This window comes from Nematolebias whitei, chromosome 2 (genome assembly GCF_014905685.2).
Source record: "Nematolebias whitei isolate Nwh7 chromosome 2, NemWhi1, whole genome shotgun sequence".
Lineage (NCBI taxonomy): Eukaryota > Metazoa > Chordata > Actinopteri > Cyprinodontiformes > Rivulidae > Nematolebias > Nematolebias whitei.
In genome coordinates this window covers 57210305-57231041 of record NC_056499.1, presented here as the reverse complement: position 1 = coordinate 57231041, position 20737 = coordinate 57210305, and the positions used below count along the sequence as shown (strand labels likewise).

Sequence of the window (20737 nt, the reverse complement as noted above, 5' to 3'; positions counted from 1 at the left end):
AGAATGGCACAAGTGTTTGGCTTGGAACACTCTTTGATCAGAACAAAACATCTTGTACAGGTTCAGTTGATTAAATGCTTATTGTAATGAGTTTCTGATCCCATCTGTATAAGTTGAAATCATCTGTATCAGTTTAAGGGTGAGGAGAAAAACTATGACAGTGCTGGAATGCTAGTTGATACGTTTTGACATGTTTGGTTTTTAACAAACAGTTCTAAGTAAAAACAGCTTATGTAAATACAGGGAATTACTATCAGCTCGGATGTGGACTGATAGTATCAGAAACTTTTTGCTTTGTATGCACAGAAGTACAGGAATAGTTTAAAAATGACAACAAATGAAAAACTCTTACATGAATGTTTCTGTAAAGTGCCCTGAGACAACTTTGTTGTGAATTGGTGCTATATACATAAACAGAATTGAATTGAAAATAACCTCTCTCTTAATGTCAGCAAAACAAAGGAGATGATAGTGGACTTCAGGAAACAGAGTGGAGGTCAGCACTCCACCATCTACATAAACAACACTGAGGTGGAGCAGGTCAGCAGCTTCAAGTTCCTCGGCGTTCACGTTACTGAGGATCTGTCCTGGACTTTACATACAGACACTGTGGTCAAGAAAGCCCAACAAAGACTCTACTTCCTAAGAAGCCTAAAGAAGTTTGGTACAAACACCAGCATCCTGACCAACTTTTATAGGTGCACCATTGAGAGCCTGCTGACAGGCTGCATCACAGGGTGGTATGGAAACTGCACCAGTCAGAGCCGAAAAGAACTATAGAGGGTGGTGCAAACAGCAGAAGACATCACTGGTAGCAGTCTCCACACCATCCAGGACATCTACCACAGCCGAGGACTGCAAAAAGCACGCAGCATCATTAAGGACCACACCCACCCAGCACAAGAACTCTTCCATCTACTACCCTCAGGTAGATGATACAGGAGTCTGTCATCATGCACGAAAAACTCAAAGACTCAGACAGTTATTATCCACAAGCTGTCAGATGACTGAACTCTCAATAAATAACACTGAACAATTGGCAATAACTTTGCACCAAGCCACATCTGTGGCAACTAATACGACTAATATTAACTAGTGATACCTAATATTTTATTGCTAATGCATTATGTGGCTGTATCATGTATGTATCTACCTTACCATCATAATTCATCTCTATGTTCCTCACTACCTGTGCAATAACCTGTCACACAACCTGTGTAGTTTATGTTAGTTATGTGCAGTATACATCATGTGAGTTTAAGCTTATATTACTACGCTGAAGGCAGCACGGTGGCGCAACTGGTAGAGCTGCTGCCTCTCAGCGAGCAGGTCCCTGGTTCAAACCCCGGTCCAGGGGCCTTTCTGGGTGGAGTTTGCATGTTCTCTCCGTGCATGCGTGGGTTTTCTCCGGGTACTCCGGTTTCCTCCCACAGAACAAAAACATGCATGTTAGGCTGATTGGTAACTCTAAATTGTCCCTAGGTGTGAGTGAGAGTGAATGGTTGTTTGTCTCGTTTGTCTCTATGTGGCCCTGTGATGGACTTGCGACCCATCCAGGGTGTACCCCGCCCCTCGCACAGTGATTGCTGGACATGGGCACCAGCGACCCCCGTGACCCAAAATGGAATAAGCGGGTAAAGAAAATGGATGGATGGATGGATATTACTACGCTGAAATACTTATTTATACAAATTCATCCTACTTGCACTGTTATATTCTACCATGTTATTTACTATTTTTTCTTTAGGACCTTGTAAATATTGTATTTACTTTTTCACTTTTTGGTGCTTTATGTTGTACCCTTATTGAACCCTTTAGTATTTCTTGTTTGTTTGTTATTTGTGTTAGTGAGTCAAATCAGTTCTTTTCATCCTGAATATTTTATTGTACTGTTAACCTTGTGTTAACCTGCATATGAAAAATAAACATAACCTGAATTAAGCATTAACCTTTAATTTAACCATTAAGCATACAACGTAATCATGACAGAAAATGGAGGATTTACCTGCAGTTACTTTTGTAGAGATGAACATGTGGTAGCTACTTCCTGTTTATAACTTGTGATCAGCTGATGGGGTCAGTCCCCGGCTTTTTATATGTTTTCCAAACTCTGTTTAATTTTTGAAAAATAATAAACTGTATCCCCCCCCTCTAAACTCTCAGGGTAACACTGTCTGTATTGCCTGTTCTCCACTGACACCGTTTAACCATTTTTTCTGGTGATTTTTCACAAACCCCTCTCACTAAACCCTGTAGCCTCAGATCTGCACGTAAGGGGCGTTTACCTTCGGGACAAATTGAGGTTACCGATTGGTCATTTGCTGACACGCCTACTGGATTGATTGACAGGTCGCACAGCGGAGCCGACTTGTGGAAGAAAGAAAAAAAAAACGAACTGCAGCCAGTGTTCTGAACACCAGGTATGCGGTGGAAGCAGGGCTGCCTAGGAGCAGTGGCAGCGTGTTGTTAATAAGAAGTTCTAAAAAGTTTTTTTAAACGGGGTGCCGGCCCTACAGCCCACAAATCAGATCGGCCCACCGGGAAATCTCCAGACCATCCCGATTGGCCACTCCGGGCCTGCCACCACCGTTGTATCACCTGCACACTTGTCAAACATTTCCTTCAGGCTAGCTGCTATCGCTACGCTGGTGTGTGACCCATGAAAGTTTGCTGCATTCAACATTGTACTGTGTGGAACAAAACTCTCATCCAGCCAGTGTGCTCTTAAACTTAAAAGTGACAGGGGAAAACATCAGAGCTCCCGATGTCTGTCATGAAACTTACAGCTTTGACATATTTTATCTCCTCCAATATGTGTTTGCACACTTTACCATGCAGCTCAGGTAGCGCCATCTCCAACAAATTATTTTGGCTTACCATTTCATAGCGTGGCTCCAGGTGGTTAATTAGCAGACGGAATCCCTTATCCCCAACAACTGAGAGCAGCTGCCCATCCATGCTAATAAAGTTCAGTATCCTTTCAGTGATTTTTGTTGTCTACACATTATTAGGTAGAAACTTTTCACCTCTTTCCTTCATCTCCATCAAAGTTAGCTGCTTCATGCCACCTCCTTTCTGTTGATTCCGATCAATGAACTCAGCGTGCTCTTTAGGGTGAAATCTGTGGAGATGCTTGATTAAGTTATAACTGGAAGTTTTAGTAACACCCCTTGCAACACTCGCTGTGCATGTATTGCACGTAGCTGGCTGTTGAATGTGTTGGCTGAGGTAGTGTGAAAAAGTTCCAGATGGCTGATCATTTCGCTCGCTCTATTTTGAAAATAATCTGTGCGGTGAGTTCGCTAGCGTGTGATGTCACTCAGAGCACAAAACATAGAATTAGACTGAATAGATCTGTCCTTATGGATCGGTCACATTGTCATGATACCCGATCAAGACGTTTTTTTTTTTTATCGGGACAGATACCGATAGTAGTATCGGATTAGTGCATTTCTAGTCTTGAACGATCCAGTATGGTTTCGATTGGATAAACTCGCATTATAGCATTATAGCATTATAGTTTATCTCTAAATCTCAATGACAAAAAGAGGTCTTTTTTGATCGAGTATTGGCAAGAATGTCTTGGACTTGTGTCCTTTAGCTTTTACACACTTTTCAGTATTCTACTAAAGTAATTAGCCACACAAGGATGATGGCACTTCAAAATAGAACCATCTGTTTGTTTTTTGTTGTTTTTGTGAGTCATTGAATCTTTAAAAGATATTTTTTAAACATGGAAACATGTTCAAATTAAACAATATTGCTTATTTCCCTATTTCTCAGTATGTATAATTTCCTAGCAAAGATTATGATGATTGTGTTTTTTTGTGTTGTGTGTGTGTTTGTGGTGTGTGTGTTTATGTGTGTTATTACAGCAATATGAACAAGTGAAAATTGGATTTAATTGTTCTGTGGACATGTTTGTCTAAAAAAATCTGTTTGTTTGGTCTCTGAAATAAGCTATAAATTCAAAACTTTTTAAATGTGTTTTTTTTTATATTTTAAATTTAGCAGGAGATAAATGAAGGTTATGACTGATTTTGGCCTTCAAATTATGTATATTGCTTACTGGGATAATGAATTGTGTAGAAAACAGTAGGTCTCCAGTTACAAAGGGCTTACATTAGCAAGAGCAATACTGGGAAAGAAGGAATAAAATAAAGAAATGGGCTGTCTCTCTCAAGTTCTCATGTTTTCTTTCTGCTCCATTTGCCCAAGGTACATCAGAAGATGAAAAATTGGGACTTCTCACTCCTCCTCCGCTCAAGTTTTCCCGCAGCCTCTCAATGCCAGACACCTCAGAGGACATCCCTCCTCCCCCAGCCATTTCACCCCCTTCACCACCTGGCTACAACTCAGTTGCTAGCCCTACAGGCAAGAGCTTTGGCACGATAAGACCAAACTTCACTCAGAACTCACCTAATGCTGTGACCACCATCAGCAGAACCACAGATGTCGGTACTTTAAGGCGAGGCTATTTCCGCCAAAGCTCAGAGCATTTTGAGAGCGCACGCACTCGAGGGCGTACGCCAGTGCCTGAGAATCCTTACTCTGAGGTAGGTAATAAGACATTGTATGTGCCAGCAAAACCAGCTAGAAAGAAGGGAATGTTGGTCAAGCAGTCAAATGTTGAAGACAGTCCAGAGAAAACGTGCCATGTGCCATCAAGCCACTCAAGACCAGTTTCCATACCCACTACACCTGTAGAAAGGACGTGCTCCTCCATCCCCATTCCCACTATTATTGTTAAAGAGCCTTCCACCAGCAGCAGTGGCAAGAGCAGCCAGGGTAGCAGTATGGAGATTGAGCCCACCACCCCTGAGCATCCTCCTCTCCCACCCACTGTTGGTGGAAGTTTACATCCTGAGGACCCACTCTCTCTAAACAACCCTTTTGCAGCAGCTATCGCTGGGGCAGTGCGGGACCGTGAAAAGAGGCTGGAAGCCAAAAAAAACTCTATTGCCTTCCAGTCAATAGACATTGGGGATGATGAAATGAGTGGTCCCACACCGACCCCTCGTCTTCGTCAGTCCAAGTCCATTGATGAAGGCATGTTTAGTAGTGATGAACGGCTTAGAAGGATAATGGCCCCCCCTTCTGCAATGCAGCTTGGACCTCCAGTTGGTGGTGGTAGTGGAAATATGACAGATTTTAACACTCCTGAACCAACAGTGGTTCGGGAGCCTCTGAACACTAGAACAGGCCAATGCCCCAATCTGGACACTCCAGTTAGTCTCCCAGTCACCTCTCCTAAGAGCCACTATAAGGTCAATGGGATCTACCTCCATCCTGTCACTGGTAAACCTTTGGACCCTAATTCTCCACTTGCTTTAGCATTGGCAGCTCGTGATCGAGCCATGAAGGAACAACAGAATCATCCCCAAAATCAGTCAACAAATCCTCCTCATGTTCAACAAATCCCCAAGCATGATGCCCAGTCCCTGCCTCTTCAGCAATGTCACAAACCAGACCTCAACCAACCTTTATTTATTGACACCAAATTGCGCTCTGGGATTGAGACAAGTTTTGCTTCAATAACCACGGCAACTATGGGTCGGCCAGGCCGTGGAGGCCTTCGGAGACAGATGACAGAACATAAGTATGAGACTGATGGAGCACGTGAAGAGCGGCAGCATCAGCCAGTTGAAGAAAGGAAAAGTGCACCGGCAAAAGTGGTAGATACGTTGCAGCCCAAGTCTGCTGGGCTGTTGATGGTCCACACAAGCACAGAAGCCACAAACAATAAAACAAACAACCAGGAGTTGGAGGTCCAGGACAGCAATAGGCCATCTGAGTTAAAGGACCCCAACCAGCCCAATTCTCACAACCTTCCAACCCTGTCCTCCAATCCTCAGGCAGCTGCATCACGGAGGAGAAGTGTTCCTTTAGGTGAGTCTTTAGAAGAACCAGTAAAACTGCCTTTCCGCATCCCCCCTCCACCTCTAGCCTCAGTTGACATTGATGAAGAGTTTGAATATTCAGAGCCCCTCCCCCCACCACTGGAGTTTGCAAACAGTATTGACATTCCTGATGATCAGGCCAATGCCATAGCTGAGATGATTCAGCAACAGAGACGTAACGGGGGACCTCCTTTACCTCCCTATCATCCTCACGCCCCACCACCTGTCTCAGATCAACACAAACGGGTAGGAAACAGCTTGTCCCCTTCATACCATTCTGCTCCACCTGAACCAGAGTCAGGGGTAACTGACTCAGGCATCGAAGAGGTTGACAGTCGCAGCAGCGGGGATCCTCAGCACATGGAAACCACCAGCAATGTCTCTAGCATCTCCACATTGTCGTCAGAAGGAGGCTTTTGTGACAGCGCTTTGGAAAGTCTCTATGCCACTGCAGATGGCCATGCCTTCCTGATAGATCGCCCTCCTGTCCCACCCAAACCCAAGAGCAAATCTGTCATTAATAGAACATCACTTTATCATGACGCTCTCATTGAGGAGCCTCCAGAGTTATATGGGTCCCCACCTCAAGGCCCTCCCCCTCCTCCATCATCATCAGAACCTCCAAGGACTCCTACTCAAAGGACATCTAAACTGTGGGGTGATCAGCCCCCTGAACTACGCAGCCCACCATCCACACCAGACACCAAGAACGTGATTACTGAGCTGAGCTCTATTCTGCAGCACATGACTCGTGACAGGCCAGCCAAACCAGAAGAGAGCCTTGACTCCCCCACAGGGACCAAAGGAGGCTTCACAACCAGGTATGAAGTGTCAGTCATTAAAGTTTTAGATTATTTTGGCTCTGATGTTGATGGGTTCACTGTGATACTGGTTGTTTGTCAGTTGTCGTTTACTAAAGGATTTAAACCCAACTATCATAGTACAAATATTTGTTTTCAACATATAAGTTGTAGTATTTGGTTTTATAAAATAATGTTAAAAGCATTGTCATTTACAGTTTTAGGAGTTTTTTTTTTTTTTTTAATTATTAGATACACAGAGTGATCGAGTTATTAATTTGACAAAGTGAAAGTGAGGGCTAGGTTTAGGTGTATTGTCATATTCAGATCAACACAAGGTCAACAATAGGTTGACCAGACGTCCCCGATTTCCAGGGACAGTCCCCATTTTGGACGACCTGTCCCCAGAAATATCCTCTATTTTAGCATTTTATGAATGAGGGGAAAAAAAGTTGCATGTAGACTGACATTACAGTAGCCAGGTAGAAAGCACGAGTGAGTAATGTGCAACAACAGATATTACTGTAGCTGGTCGCGTGGCTGTTAAAATTACAGATGGAGAAGAAGAGCAGAGCGCATCACCTTTAAAACAGAAGAAGAAGACCACGGTAAAGTTAGTTTTGTTTTACGTTAGACATTGGATATTTGTGCTCCGTGGATTCAGTGGTGTCTTCCTCTCGTTCATTCTGAGGCAGTCTGATTTGGGTCAGCTGCGCTCTGTCTGCCCCTCCTCAGAGTCGTAAAGGTTCGTTTAGGGACCGTCAACAAATTACCGAACCAAAAGCTCTTGAGGAACAAAAATTATATATATTTTATGTCATGTGACCCACTGACAGAACTAATGTTAATTTACGCTACTAGACCTGACGAGACACACTCGTTTATTTCTGATTTTAATGCATCTTTTTATTTTATAGAGGAAGGAAGTTTCACTGACGTGAAACGTCAGTCTGTCAATCTACTCTGTGAACAATGCTGTGATTGCTAGTATCACTCAGCCCTCTGTGAACAGTAAACAGCCATCAGTGTGCTAATGATCCATTGTTAGGCTGATGGTCCTTCTTGAGCATGTGATCAGCTGGTTCTGGTTGTCAGCAACAAACTGGTTGATCCACTCTGAGAAGGTGCTATTTAAGAGACTGAGCTGAATACAGCACCTCAGACTGAGGAAGTCTCTCAGATGAGAGACGAAACGTTTCTACTTTTTTTTGTTGATTTGCGTTGTTTTGTTTTTTTGAATGTCCAGAGGACCAGATTGAACTTTTTTAGATTTTTCTACCTGGATTATTGAGCATGCATCAGGATATCTGTCAATCTACGTTCGATTACTCTGGAAGGACCAGATTTGTGACACAAAAAAATGAATTTTAAAATTGAAACTGAATTATAAAACAGAATTTTCCAAGCAAATGAACACAGTTTCAAACCATTAAATGCAGTTTCAATTTAGTGAAATTCAGTTTCAAAACAGCAAATCAAATTCAGTTTCTGATGGAGTAAGTTTAAGTCCATAGAACATTCAAACCACTTGTTGTGCCGTGCTCTCTAAAATAGTTATTGAATCAAGTGTTTACTTAAGGAGGTAAACATAAATGCCATACCTTACCATACCACTTTATTGATAGAGTACTTAAAACAGCAACAAGGCCAACTAAAGTGCAGTACAGTAGAAGCAAACAACCAAAGCACACAGCAAAAAAATTAAATTAAATAAAATGTTAAAAATAAAAATATATAGATCTGAATGGAAGAAGATAATAACTAAATAGCTAACATTGTAGAATACAAAAAAGGTTTGTAAGCTCAATCATCCAGGTAGATAACAACAAAAAAGTTATATCATGTAATCTGGACCAGTTTCTTTAAGTGAGAAATGTTTCTTTAAGTGAGAAACGTTTTTTTAAGTGAGAAATGTTTCGTATCCATCCAGAGGACTTCATCAGTCTGCAGCCTGCCAACCAGATCTGTCCCATAAATAGCCTTCATTGCAAGTAATGAAGGCTATTTTGGGGGACAGATCTGGTTGGCAGGCTGCAGATGAACAAAGTCCTCCGGATGGGGGACGAAACATTTCTCACTTTAAAAAAACTGGTCCAGATGACATGAGTTAACATTTTTTATTGTAGAATACAGCCAGGTTAAAAACAAATCACACTGTGTCAAAAGCCAGGGAATAAAAGTGTTTTTTTAAGCGAGATTTAAAAACAGTGAGAGAAGGGGCCTGCCTGACACATAGTGGTAAGTCATTCCAAAGTCTTGGACCTACAACAGAGAAGACCCTGTCACCTCTGAGATTAAGACGGGTTCCTGGAACCAATAGAAGCATATGATTCTCTGACATTAGAGAGTGCTGTGGGACATATGGCTGCAGCAGATCATTTAGATAAGAGTGAGCAGAACTGTTCAGTGATTTATAAACACACAGAAGTATTTTGAACTGAATTTGAAAGTGAACCGGGAGCCAGTGCAGGGAGGCCAAAACTGGTGTAATGTGCTCTCTTTTGCCTGTACCAGTTAAAAATTAGGTTGCAGCATTTTGGACCAGTTGTAGTCAAGCAACGGAGGTGTGACTGATTCCAATAAAAAGTGCATTGCAGTAATCGAGCCTGGATGTTATTAACACATGTGTTACAATTCAATTCAATTCAATTTATTTTTATAGTGCCAAATCATAACAAATTTGTCTCAGGGCACTTTACAGGAACATTCACATACATAGAAAAGCCAATTAGTAAAGTTTTCTATCTAAGGAGGCCAGCAGACAAGTTGAATCTTGGCTTTGTTGTAGTCTCCCATCCTGAGCAAGCACAGTGGCAACAGTGGAAAGGAAAAACTCCCTTAATTACTCAAAAAGGAGTAATCCAGACCCAGACCAGTGGTCATTCCGTATGTTGAGGGAGTATCAGAGAAACTGAGACGTTTATTTTCTAAACATAACGTCCCAGTGGCTTTTAAACCCCAAAATACATTAAGGCAAAGACTGGTTCATCCCAAAGATCCAGTCCCCCGGCACAAACAGAGTAATGTTGTGTATGCTGTTCAGTGTCAGGAGGGCTGTGATCAGTCTTACATCGGGGAAACTAAACAGCCACTGGCCAAAAGGATGGACCAGCACAGAAGATCAACATCATCAGGCCAGGACTCTGCGGTCTACACTCATCTCCAGGCCAGCGGTCACTCTTTCAAGGATGAAGATGTGCACATCCTGGACAGAGAGGAACGATGGTTTGAGAGAGGAGTAAAGGAGGCCATCTTTGTGAAAAGAAATCGTCCATCATTAAACAGGGGTGGAGGCCTCCGGGTTCAACTGTCCCCCTCTTACAATGCTGTGATTGCTAGTATCACTCAGCCCTCTGTGAACAATAAACAGCCATCAGGGTGCTAATGATCCATTGTTAGGCTGATGGTCCTTCTTGAGCATGTGATCAGCTGGTTTTGGTTGTCAGGAGCAAACTGGTTGATCCACTCTGAGAAGGTGCTATTTAAGAGACTGAGCTGAAAACAGCACCTCAGACTGAGGAAGTCTCTTGGATGAGAGACGAAACGTTTCTAGATTTTTTTGCTTTGTTTTGCTTTGTTTTGTTTTTTTGAATGTCCAGAGGACCAGATTTAACTTTTTTAGAGAAATGGAGAAAGTTTTCACAGAGTTCGGTTGAAGCTTTCAGAGGTGAGGGATGAATGAGGTGAAGAACTGAGTTCAAGGTAGAAAAAATAACTCTGGGGTTGTGAGAGTTGGAGACAATGATATCAGAAAAGTATTTAGATTTAGCAGTTTTTACTGCTTTCTGATAACAAAGCCAACTCTCTTTTAGCATTTCAAAAGAAACCTGCAGCCTGTCTTTCCTCCACCTGTGCTCTGCCCTCTTGCCTGCTGTCTGATAGCTTGTGTGATGTCATTCAACCAGGGTTCTGGTCTGATTTTCAGTTGTCTGGTTTTAACCAGAGCCACATGATCCAAAACATTTAAACACACAGAATGAAGCTGAAGTGTTAGCTCCTCAGTGGTGGAAGACACAGGGTTGCTCGACCATTTTAGCGTTATAAACATCAGTGAAATGAGCAGCAGTGAAGTGGTTAATGGGGTGGCTATGCCGTGCAAGAGCACCCAGTTTAACAGTGAGATAGGAAGGGGTGAACTCAAACAGCATGGGCATGCAATCTGAAAACACGGTGTCACCGATTTCGAGATTACAAACAGAAATACCATGTGATAACACCAGGTCCAGTATGTGTCTCCATTCTTGGGTGGGACCATTTACATGCTGAGTTGAATCCAATAAATCTAAAAAGTCCTTGACTAAGGGCTTCTCCTGACAACAGACATGCATATTTAAGTCCCCAATGATTAAAACATGGTCATATCTTGGTGTGATTTCAGCCAAGAAATCAGATAATTCACTTAAGGTCTTTGTTATATTTTGGAGGACGGTAAACCAGCGTGCACAGCAGCACGGAAGCATGCGCTATAAATTTTTAACAACCCATTAAAATGCACCAGAATGCAGGAAATTACATCTACTTTATTCAAAAATTTGTGGGGGAGAACCCCCAGAACCCCCCATCAGTGTGTACCCCCACATTACAAATGCTTCTGACACCATTGCTATTAATATAACTTTATTTGTGTTATTGCTCTTCGGAAACGTGTGGAGAGAAACATTCCTGCTGCTACTTTTGATTTTTATTGTTTAAATGTGAATCCATCCATCCATCCATTATCTTTACCCGTTTATTCCATTTTGGGTCACGGGGGTCGCTGGTGCCCATGTCCAGCAATCACTGTGCGAGGGGCGGGGTACACCCTGGACGGGTCGCAAGTCCATCACAGGGCCACATAGAGACAAACGAGACAAACAACCATTCACTCTCTCACTCACACCTAGGGACAATTTAGAGTTACCAATCAGCCCAACATGCATGTTTTTGGTCTGTGGGAGGAAACCGGAGTACTCGGAGAAAACCCACGCATGCAGGAGAGAACATGCAAACTCCACCCAGAAAGGCCCCTGGACCGGGGTTTGAACCAAGGACCTGCTTGCTGAGAGGCAGCAGCTCTACCAGTTGCGCCACCGTGTTGCCTCCTAAATGTGAATAAATATGTAAAAAATAAATGAAACCATAACTGTCCACGTTTTTAATTTCATCTTGATAACATGCTATTCTTTTTTTGTTTCCAAGCTGGAAATGTCCCCAGATTTAATTTCAAAACTCTGGTAACCTTAGTCAACATTGCAATGAAATGCTCAGGACAAGAAGAACCGTCTCGACTTGCCAAAACAAAACAAACAAACAAACAAAAAGAAAAAAAAAAAATACCAAAGCATGCAACTAAAATCCAAAAACAAGGTGCCAAAAGTGAAAAAGAAATACATCTATTCAGCAGCATAGTCCTATTAGCAGAGTGGTTCTGTGGGCAGTGAGGTTCTCATAGTAACATGGCCCCATTAGCAACATGGTACATTTAGCAGTGTGGTTCTGTTAGCTGCGTGGTCTTTTTAGCAGTACGGTCCCCTTAGCAGCATGATGATGTAGTATGTCAGGACAGCTTTGCTGTAGACACACTACTAATTAATTATTCTTAAAGCTAGTTCAAGCACAAATAATATTAATTGTTTAATTACAACAGATTATTTTCTTTTTCGAGTTAAATTCCTGCCATGTGACTGAGATAACTGTGAGTGGATTGTTTAATCAGTGACATGCGACGCCATCTTATCTTTGACCCATCAGAATAAATGCGGTCATTTATTTAACAGAATCAAAATTTAACATCAAAACATGTACACTGATTTGCTGATCTGTTTCTGATTAATAAACTTGGCACGCTTTACTAACAAGACAACAGAACATTACTGATTGAGGCTGATTCACCTCTGAAGGCATCTAGATTACTGGCGAATAGAAAAGTTAAAGAGGAGACATAGATTTAAAAGGAGGTTTATATGGAAGCTATGTGTGAAACCAGAACTTTGCACCCTTCTTCCGACACCCCGCTCAGCTTTCCGGTACACTTCAGGACGTGCAGCGACTTGTTACCTTAGAAGGGGATATTTCCACTCCGGAACAGAAGTCCATTAGTACGATCCCTTTACAGCATCTCCGGTTAAAGTAGCTGGGAATCTTTAGTAGAATAAATGCAAATACTCATGAGGTACTCGGTTCCACCGAATAAGCTTCCTTAGAAGTGGAGCATTTACTGCTCGGGTTGAGTGCACAGCGATACGAGCTGTGACTCCACTAAATGGAGGAACCCCTTAGCCCACGGTCCCATTCATCCGCTGCTTAAGTGAGTCTCATCTCTGACCGAAAGCCCCAGCAAGACTGGACAAGTCAAGTCAAGTCAGATTTATTTATAGAGCACATTTAAAACAGAAATTGTTACCAAAGTGCTTAACAAAAATATCACATCATCAGATAAAAAGTAGCAAGATATATTTACAGCACATGGAATAAAAATATAAAACCAAAAACAATTAGAAACAATGAAATACTAAATCAGGTCACGTTGTGTCAAAAGTCAAGGACATAATAACAAAAAGCATAAACTCAGTCAGAAACAATGAAATACTAAATCAGATCTGATGACCTTGTGTTAAATAGGAATAAAGACAAGACTAAGACTCATGAAGACTAAGACTGAAGACTTAGCCCTAAGACTTAAGACTGAACTCATTTCCAGGACCGAACTGAATAGTTCCACGAAGTGTTCCTTTTAAAGGGGTATACGCTTCCTGTTACGTGGTACTTCCTGATTGGTTGAAACAACCAGCAGGGGGGTAGTTCTAGTGATGTCAAGAGGGTCACTAGAAGTCAAGAGACAGCTGGAATGTTTACGAACGGTTAGTACAGACAGAAATATGACGAAGTGAGACAAACGCAGGTGCCAGTTGAAGTTATTTACTGTCTGCTAGTTTTAAAAACAAGACACTTCGTTCTAATAACTCGTCTCTGTTTGCCTCTGACTTCTACCGACATCACTAAATGTACACTTACTTCATAAATAGGCATTTAACTGTATGATCAAAAATCTGCTGAGGTTTAAAAATCATTAATACTGTTTCACAGTTGATTTAAATGAGTGGTTCACTTCAACATTTAGAAATGGTATGAATTAAACACACATTTGATTATCAAGATATTCTAAAACAGTAATGATAATATAAAAAAGAAGAGTGTTCTTTCAATTGATTAATTCAGGATACAATTAAATAGTCTCTTGATGAGATCATTTGTGTTTCTGGATTCAAATCAATGAAATAACAGTTCCTGTCCCCTGAAGATCTTCAGAGACAGGTTGAGGTCGGAGGCCTAGTTCACTACAATGATAATAGTGACCCTGGCAACGGACAATGCCGAATCGGGTCCTGCAGACACAGAACATCCAAAGTGTCCCTGCAGAACCAAACTGTTACGCAGAGTTTGGTCCGTGTAGGCAGATGAAAGATAATGAAGACGGCCTCCATGACAGGCCAGAGCCTGAGCCCGAGGCTGGAAGGAGGCCGGGAACTGAACCACTATGGCACGTTGGCAAGGCTGTGGTTATACAAAGTATTATACCATAGGTTTAACGGCCACAAAATAGTTTTTATGACAATACTAAAAGATGTACCCTGTGGATAGTTTTAGGTTTTCTGATTTCTACATTGCAGAAGTTGGCTACTTTAGTGAACTGTGAACAGTTCTTTTTAAGGGTTCAAGAATCTTTATTATCCCCGAGGGGCAATTATTTTCATAGTCAGTAGGTATAAAACATCCATACTACACAAGACATTAAGACATTAAAATAATAAAATAACAATACAGAAGTCATCAGAGTTCATTGAGAAGCCTGATCACTACAGGGATGAATGAGTTCTATTTCATCCCTCCTGTCTGCCAGAGGGCAGTGCTGAAAGCACTGAATTTTCCCTTTGCGCGTGCGCTGTTTGAGTAATAATACCAACAGAGTCACAGGTGTGACACGGATGACCAATCAGAGGCTATATAGCCTGACGTCATCCGCAGCTCTGCTCCTTTTTTTCTTCTCGCGCGCAGTTCAATTCAGGGCTTCAGCCCTTTGTATTTTTGAGCATTTCACCGTCGTCGGAGGCCCAACTGCCCGTTGGCGGGAGTAGCGTGTTCGCCCTCCTAGGGGCTGCAACAGTTTAACATTGTTCAAAGGTATTTCTGCTGTTAGTTGGGGTCTATGGCGGTTTCTGCCCCCCTCCCAAGTTACAGCGTCTGACTGACTACTATGTGTGTGATTCAACACCGGTGAGTAGTGTTTTTCACTTATATTTCGCCATTGGCTAGCGGTCCCAAAATACATTACGGCAAAGACTGGTTCATCCCAAAGATCCAGTCCCCCGGCACAAACAAAGCAATGTTGTGTATGCTGTTCAGTGTCAGGAGGGCTGTGATCAGTCTTACATCGGGGAAACAAAACAGCCACTGGCGAAAAGAATGGCCCAGCACAGAAGATCAACATCATCAGGCCAGGACTCTGCGGTCTACACTCATCTCCAGGCCAGTGGTCACTCTTTCAGGGATGAAGATGTTCACATCCTGGACAGAGAGGAACAATGGTTTGAGAGAGGAGTAAAGGAGGCCATCTTTGTGAAAAGAAATCGTCCATCGTTAAACAGGGGTGGAGGCCTCCGGGTTCAACTGTCCCCCTCTTACAATGCTGTGATTGCTAGTATCACTCAGCCCTCTGTGAACAGTAAACAGCCATCAGTGTGCTAATGATCCATGGTTAGGCTGATGGTCCTTCTTGAACATGTGATCAGCTGGTTTTGGTTGTCAGCAGCAAAACTGGTTGATCCACTCTGAGACGGTGCTATTTAAGAGACTGAGCTGAATACAGCTCCTCAGACTGAGGAAGTCTCTCGGATGAGAGACGAAACGTTTCTACATTTATTTTGTTGATTTGCTTTGTTTTGGGGGTTTTTTTTATGTCCAGAGGACCAGATTTAACTTTTTTAGATTTTTCTACCTGGATTATTGAGCATGCATCAGGATATTATCATCACTATTTTACAATATCTTGATAATCAAAAGTGTGTTTAGTTCATACCATTTTTAAATGTTGAAGTGAACCACTCATTTTAAATCAACTGTGAAACAGTATTAATGATTTTTTAAATCCTCATTTAAATTAGAAATCAAGTTAAATGTCTATTTACAAAGTAATTATGCATTTTGATCTTCTGTCTGAAATGAGAAATAGTGATGTCGGTCAAAAGTCGGAGACAGTCAAAAAACAAGTTGTTAGAACGGGCTGTCCTGTTTTTAAAACTCTCAGACAGTAAATAAGAAAACTGGCACCTGCAGTGTTTCTCACTTCGCCAAAACATTTCTCTGTCTGTTCCTAAAACATTCTTGCTGTTTTCTTGACTTGTAAAAACCCTTTGACATCACTAGAACCACACCCCTGTTGGTTGCTTCAACCAATCAGGACCTACTAAAGTGACCGGAAGCAGAACTCTTTAAAAGTCGACACTTCCTGGAACTATTAGTCTTCTGGAGTCTTCTGGGGTCTTGTGGAGTAGTTCTGGAGTGAAGTTCTGTTCTTCAGCTCTAGCTGTTCTGGAGTTCTGAGTTTTCCACTGCTGAGTGGAACTTCGGACTCAGCTTTCCAGTCTGATGAAGTCATCCATCTCTGCCGGAGTCACGGTGCCTCGCTGTGACTATCACCAGGCGAATGCCCTACAACTTCTGAGGAAGTTTGTTCTGTAGAACGGAGTATCTCACGACTTCTGCAGAGTCGCAGCCGCCCTGAGGAGACGCTGAAAGGTAGCGTGCCAGGGACCTCTTGACCGTAGCGGACCCATCCTCTGCCAAGGTAAAGAGTCGTCACGAGCTTCACGCGAAGTGTACCGCGGGCGAACTGCGTTTGGAAGGAGCGTGTTGTTCTGGTCTACAGACATACATCTTCCTTCAACATCTCCCTTTAAACTCCTCCATTTTTCCCATCTTTAAAACTCTTCTATCTTGCCAGTAATTAATCTAGAGGTCTTCAGAAATGTCTGTTGATTTTATTAAGTAAAACGTGCCAAGTTTTATTAATCAGAACCAGATCAGTCTAATCAAGTGTACAATGTTTTGATGTTAAATTTTGATTCTGTTAATAAATGACCACATTTATTTTGATGGGTCAAAGAAAATTAACGTCTCATGTCACTGATTAAACCATCTACGCACAGTACCTCTGTCACATGGCTGTAATTAGCTCGAAAAAGAGAGAACTCGTTATTTTAAATATAATTGTAGTGAAGCTGAAGCTAACCTAGCCCATAGAACACTACATGAGCATGGACAGCTCTCACTGCTACACACATTGTGGGGCCGTTCTCCAGGCAGATGACGGTCATGACTTGTGTCCTGCCTGCCTTGGACATGACTATCTGGGGGAGGCCCTGTCAGAGAACCCCTGCATGAACTGTAGCTTTATGCCTCATGCTGTGAGGGTGGCTCAGCTGGCCCAATTTTGACCTGAGCTCGGCAGTGACCTCCCGCCTTCTTGGCAGGAGACTCCACCTAGGCGCTCAAAGCGCTGGTCTGAGGCCACAGTCTCTGTGGCCCCTCCTAGGAAGAGGCGAGCCAAGTCTGATCAGGGCCTCTCCACAAGGGTGGAGCAGCTGTCTGCAAAATTGGTGGAGATGAAGTCCCTATTTCAGGCACGCCAACTGGGGGCTAAGCAAGTGGCAGCGACCGAAATCTCCTCCCCACCTATGCCTGAGCTAGCTGCGGAGGAGGATGTGTTATCCTTAGCTACCTCTGCCGCTCACCTTTTAGGTGAGGAAGTGGGGCAGTCATCTTAAGTCTCAGAGACTGCTTCACGTTCTTTGTCTTGGAACACAGCTAGTGGGTCAGGTGATGGTTCGATGTAGGCCATCATGCATATGGCCCTGAGACAGCTGCAGCTGGACGTCCCACAACAAGCGGAATCCACTCCTGGAAGTGCCGCCTTCTGGCACGGACGGGCCCCTCCTTCCTTTTCCATCCTTCCATCTGAGGAGTACCTGAGAGAGTTGCATGGTTGCTAGTGGGACCCAAAAGCCTTTGCGCACCTCTCCACGGATGGCCGAATGTTGGTGGCTATGCATGAGCCAGATGCAACAGGCTTGGATCGCATGCCAACGATTGAACCTGCTGTTGCCTTGCTCATCTTGTCACCAGAGGAGGCTCTGCGCAGTGATGTTCGGTGCCCATGAGCTCAGTGTTGCGTCACTGATTAATTATTCTGCAGAGCTTATTACGCCGGAGCGTGTGCTGGCCGCCTCATCAATTCCATGGCGCACCTCATGCTTGCCCTCTCCATGTCCCTTTAGGGGACTAGTGGTGCGACAGCAGCAATGGGCTTTAGCAATGCAGTGCTTCAGGCCTTTGCACTGATGGTGAGGGAACTTGGGCGCGTGATGGCCTTCTTGGTCCAGGCTCACTAACAGGTCTGGTTGGCACAGTCAACATTGACCGAACCATGTCGTAGAAACCTCTGTAATGTCCCGGTGGTGCCAGAGTAGTTGTTCGGTTCAGCTGCCTTGGAAGCCCTAGAACGGACCGTCCAGGCATGACAGACCAGGCAGCAGCTTTCGAGCCTTAGCAGGGCGATGCCCCCTCCACCTCCTCGGCATCCAAGGCACCCGTCAGCTGACCCCAGCATTCGGCCGCCGCCTCGGGGTCATAATCGGTCAGGTGGTCTTTACCCTTGTGCGATTCAGCAGAGACCTGACAGGAGCTTTCATGAGTCGGTCCATCAACCAGCTGGGCAGGCTCGGACAAGGGACTCTGGCCGCTCACCCCCCGCCCCCCCCAACCGAGGCAGTGCAATCGAGGCAGTGGACCCTCTACAACAACCCAGAGGTTATTATTCGACTTACTTCCTCGTGCAAAAGAGGACGGGCGGGTTTCATCACATTTTAGATCTCAGGGGACTCAACCAGTACCTAAGGGAGCTGCCCTTCCAGATGCTCACAACAGCAGAAGTCCTTCAAGCTGTCACGAGGGGAGAATGGTTCATGTCTATAGACCTGAAAGATGCCTATTTTCATGTGCCTATTGCGGCAGAACATCGCCACTTTCTCAAGTTTGCCTATTGGGGTCAACACTGGCAGTTCCAGGTACTTCCATTTGGGCTCTCTCTCTCCCTGAGAGTGTTCACTCGGTGCGTGAAAGCAGCCCTCTCTCCTCTGCAGGCCTATGGAGTGAAGGTTCTGCCATACTTAGACGATTGGCTTCTCTGCGCCCCATCTCGGGCCTGTGCCTTTCGCAACACAAACCGCCTGCTCACTCATGTGTCCCAATTGGGCCTCAATGTCAACCTGGAGAAGAGCTGTCTGATCCCTTCCCATATGATCACCTTTCTTGGGGTGGTTCTGGATTCACCTTCCATGATAGCTTGCCCATCCGCTCAAAGGATGGGCGGCATACTCCAGTTGGTCAGTCGGTTCAGGCTGAGGAGGCAGCTCCTCTATGTTGCCTTCTTGCAGCTACTCGGCAAACTGACTTCAGTCACTCGGGTGGTCCCCTTAGGCATGCTGTCACTTTGCCCCTTGCAGAGGTGGCTCAGTAGCTTTTGCTTGGATGTCAGGCTGCACAGGCATGGCAAGCTTGCAATGACATGGTCATGTCTTCATGCCCTGACTCCATGGAGGGACAAAGATTATTTGTCCAGGTGTGTCCCCATGGGAGTGGTAGTGTGTCGCAGGGAAGTGGTCATGAGAAATGCCAGCTCCATGGGATGGGGCGTTGTGTGGCAACACAGAACAGTTCAGGGCTGCTGGGGTCAAAAGGACCGCGCCACATACATAAATGTGCTGGAGCTGCGTGCAGTGCATTTGGCACTCAGGAAATTCCTGCCCCACCTGGAAGGGGTGTTCTTCTTCGGTCAGACAACACCTCTGTTGTCTACCACATCAACCACCAGGGGGGCACCAGGTCAGCACAACTTCTGAGAGCGTCCAGAGAGCTCCTGGAATGGGCCTCTCCTCGCCTGTCCACCCTGCGGGTGGCATACTTACCAGGGTGACACAATGGTAAATGGTAAATGGACTGTACTTATATAGCACCTTTCTACCTTATTTCAAGATACTCAAAGCGCTTTACACTACAATCTGTGTCCTCATTTACCCATTCATACAGCACTCTACTAGAGCTCTACAAAGCTAATTGAACAAATCATTCTAAAGAGACTAATCAGTGCTTTAGATCACATTCATACACTGATGGGACACACATCAGAGGCGATGAGGGGTTCAGTGTCTTGCCCAGGGACACTTCAGCATGTGACTGCTGGTGGATTCGAACCCCCAACTCTCACATTGGAGGACGACTACTCTAACCACTCAGCCACAGCCGCCCCAATCAGGTCGTAGATTTTCTCTCCCACCAGAGGTCTGCTCCAGGAGAGTGGTCCCTCCACAGCAACATAGTGCTGATGATCTGGGACCGTTTTGGTCAGGCAGAGGTAGACCTGTTTGCAACAGAAGAGTCGACTCAGTGTCCCCTACGGTACTCCCTTACGGGGGCGTCAGGTGCACTGGGCCAGGATGCATTGGCTCATCCTTGGCCAAAGGTTCTCCTATATGCCTTCCCACCCTTTTCTCTAATTTGTCCAACCCTTCAGAGAGTCCTCGAGGAGAGCCACAGTATGCTGCTGGTGGCTCCATATTGGCCAGCACGACCATGGTTCCCACTGCTACACAGTCTATGTCAGGACGTCCTATGATGTCTTTCGACCAGGAGGGACTTGCTGTCTCAGTTGTGGGGGCACTGATACGACACCCCAATCCTCAATGTCTTTGGCTGTGGGTGTGGCCACTGAAAGGCTAAGACAGCAGCTGACTGGAGTTCCGAGCCCCATCAGATGCACCATCCTGGGCGCCAGGGCATCCTCTACTCATCAGCAGTACGAAAACAGGTGGCGTCTGTTTTCCCAATGGTGTTCTGATCACAATGAGGATCCATTCTCCTGTATAGTACCCAACATTCTAGAGTTTCTCCAGTCTCTCCTTGGTAAGGGTTGCTCTCCTTCAACGCTTAGTTTATGTAGAAGCA

General features: G+C 44.3%; 1 protein-coding gene across 1 annotated transcript in view; it reads left to right on the top strand.

Annotated features, from left to right (window-relative positions):
• The window catches only part of LOC119424973 (SH3 and multiple ankyrin repeat domains protein 2), a gene marked incomplete in the record, with an annotated part of 297817 nt that overhangs the window by 226032 nt on the left and 51048 nt on the right, over positions 1-20737 (top strand). Inside the window, 1 exon segment of the mRNA XM_037692499.1 lies at positions 4219-6721. Coding sequence (XP_037548427.1) covers positions 4219-6721 — 2503 coding nt within the window.